The sequence below is a fragment of the Lagopus leucura genome, unplaced genomic scaffold (assembly GCF_019238085.1).
Source record: "Lagopus leucura isolate 7727_CA_CO unplaced genomic scaffold, USGS_WTPT01 32077-0_obj-0_obj, whole genome shotgun sequence".
Classification (NCBI taxonomy): Eukaryota; Metazoa; Chordata; class Aves; order Galliformes; family Phasianidae; genus Lagopus; species Lagopus leucura.
Window position 1 is genome coordinate 1 of NW_024967403.1, and position 3090 is coordinate 3090.

The 3090-nt window shown below is 41.0% G+C and overlaps 1 protein-coding gene across 1 annotated transcript; it reads left to right on the forward strand.

The window, feature by feature from the left end:
* Positions 1–180: 180 nt before the first annotated feature.
* On the forward strand, positions 181–3084 carry LOC122193092 (scaffold attachment factor B1-like; the record flags this gene model as incomplete). Its single annotated transcript, XM_042893808.1, has 4 exons — positions 181–245; positions 331–537; positions 1649–1708; positions 2344–3084. Coding segments are annotated over 4 exons (410 nt in total), but the record flags the coding sequence as incomplete, so codon positions are not given.
* Between the last annotated feature and the right edge of the window lie 6 nt (positions 3085–3090).

The window sequence follows — 3090 nt, forward strand, 5'->3', positions numbered from 1 at the left end:
TGCTCGTGCCGTGGATTTGTGTTGACTGTGTTGTATTCTCATCTTCAGCTAAATCCAGATAGGGATTCTGAATCGGGATCTTAATGATTATTAATTGAAACAGCATTGCCTAGATAAGTTGGCAAAAAGTAGCTACGTTATGAAAAATAGTTAATATAACTTCATTTATATTATTTGTAGGAAGAAAATCAGAAGAGGAAGGGTTGGAAGACAATGGGCTGGAAGAAAACTCCAGAGATGGGCAGGTAGGTGAAAGCATGATTGCAGTTTCCAAGTACGTGTGTCATTAAAATGACAGTAAACACACATCTGCCCTTTTCCTTTATTTAGGAGGATATTGAAGCAAGCCTGGATACCTTACAAGACATTGACATGATGGATATTAGTGTGTTAGATGAGGCTGAAATAGACAACAGCAGTGCTGTGGACTGTGGGGAAGACTATAGTCCTGATAACATTCTGGATTCACTGTCTGATAATAAAGACAATGTTGATGCTGAAATGAAAGAACTCCCAGATCAGCTAACAGAAAATGAGGTAAGTAGAGGTCCTTGCAAATGTAACAAGTGTTTGGGAGGCTTTTCTTTGGTGTAATGCAATATAGGATGTGTGTAGAACATGGATTCTGGTTCACATTAGCAGCTCTTGTGTCCTACCAGAGGTATAAAGGCTGACAGCAGAACATTTACCACCTGCTTTGCTGTGCAGTGACATCTCTGGGCTGAAAGCAGTTGTTGGTTTCGCTGTTCCCTGTTGCCATTGATGCTTGCTAGAGTGTGTGTGCATTAATGGATGCATGCACACAGATGTGCACCCACCCATCTAAATAACTGCATATGCGAAGGAAGAAATTCATTTTCAACTTATAATTTAGAACTCTTTTCTGCAGAAATGATGTTGTGAAGAAATTATGTTGTGTAGGTTATTAAAATCCTTATGGATCGGGGATTGCCCTTGCCTGGCAGTGCCAAACTTTTGATGTAGCTTAGAGAGCAAGTTGGGATATCTCCTATACAGACTGCAGCTGCTGAATGGACGCAGTGGTTGTGTGCTATGGTTACTGCCCACACAAAAAGCACTCTTTCCTTGTGTATTTGCTTTAGGCTTCTCATGTCTGTCTCAGCTTTTTGCCATGTGAGAAACAAGGTGATTGCAGAAACACCCATTAACCTGAAAGGCCAGTTGGCTTTCTTTCAATTGGAGCTGTTGAGAATCATAACCAGCGAGGTTTTGGTTGAGGCTTCAATCCAATAGAGCTCCAGCAGCTCTTAGGTACGGAGATGTGGGGGGCGTTTTGTCATTGGCAAAGTGGAGACTTAAATCAACTTCACTTCTAACGCCTTGAAGGTAGAAGGCAAAGAAATAAAGAAATGAAAACAAAAAAAAGGTGGGAAAATGGAGAATTTCTAAATCAAAGCATCTTTAAAGCATACTTTAATCTCAGTGATGAAAGGTTACTGGAAAGAGTGCTCTCCTTCTCATATTTAATGCTGAAGAACATTTCTCTCTTGCTCTTCTTGGGTTGTGCTCAGAAGCAGTAATATTGGAAAATGCTGCTGATGTTGGTGCTCAGGATGTGGTGCTGTTGCTCTGGGCTGTGCACTCCTTGCTGTGTAGGAGTACTCTAATTGCTTTTTTACTCTTCTAGGAAGATTATGATGAAATTGAAAACAATGTAGATTCCTCTTCTGATTTAATTGAAATGAAGGTAAATTGAAAACGTAACTCGCAGATATTTTTTAAATGCTGTTCACTGTGTTCGTACCATTGGCCATAGTGTGAGCTGTGACAGAACCACAGGCTGAGTGCTCTCATACAATCCACTCTGTCAAGTGAGGATGCCCCGAGTTGTTTCCTTGTTGTTTTCTTCTCTCCCCGCTTGGCCAAATTCAGGAGACTTCCTCCCCTTTTGCTCTGGCACTGCGAGGGAAACAGGCCTTCAGAAAGGCAGAGCGAAAGCACTGTGATGGCTGTTCTTACTTAGGAAAAAAGATATTTGCTTGAAAAGTTTCACAGCTGATTTATTTTCCTTTCCCCTGCTGATGGTACCCAGCAGCAGCCAGGTTTCGTTATCACTCTGTGGTACCCAGAGGAACCTTTTTGCCCCCTTTTCTCTAATATTCCCAGTTACGAGGCGAATAGGGGCTGAAATTTGGGCTTTAATTAGTCAAAAAAAGTTACGTAGATTATTAATTTCCAATGGATGGTGAAAAGCAGTGCTAAGAGCAGCAGGTGCATTGGCAGACGCTTACATCTCACGGGTGGGGGGGGGAGGGTTGCAGTGATGCTGTGTAACAAAGTACACTGCATAAAATCCTTATTCTGTGTTTATTTCCCAAACAGAAAATGGAGAAACTACACTTGGAGCCAGGTACTGTTAAAGAAAAGCATATTCCTGTCTTTTCAACTAATGCTTTTTAAACCATTAACTGTTTAAAACAAACAAACAAACATAGAGTTTGCGTTATTCTTATGATGGACAACCCAGATCGTGCAGGGTCATAGAGATTGGAAACCCAATCATATCCCCAGATCTGTCAAGTGATGCTTGTCATCTCTGAAATATTTTCAGTGATATGAAATGGTTTAAAAACCTGTTAAGCTACATAGATGGATGTAGAGAAGGTAATGACAGTTTAAGAGCTAAGCAATCTGCCTCTAAACAGATCTTGTGATATCGCACACACCTTAACTCCTTAGCGAGTAGGGAGCAGTGACAGCAGTAAAAAGACATTGTAGGGCATTAGAATGTAAAGCTTAGTTACTGGATACAGAAGAAAGAAGAGAGTTTCTTCATGGAAATTTCATACAGATACTTTTCACTTTGTGGACTGCAAACACACTCATGCACCATCAGAAGAAGCCCAGGTTTCATGTTGGACTGTCTGCTAAAAGAATGTCACAGAGATTTAAAAATTGAACCCTCAGTGCTTTGCTATGTTCAGTTAAGCGTCTCGGACTGTGGAAGCTAACTAGAGAAGAAACAGCTGAACGATTTCGTGAAGAATATCAAGGATGAGCCAGAAGGTTTTGTTAAATCTGTGGGGGATTTTTCTTCCCTGTTAACGTGTGAGGGCTGATGCAGTAGTG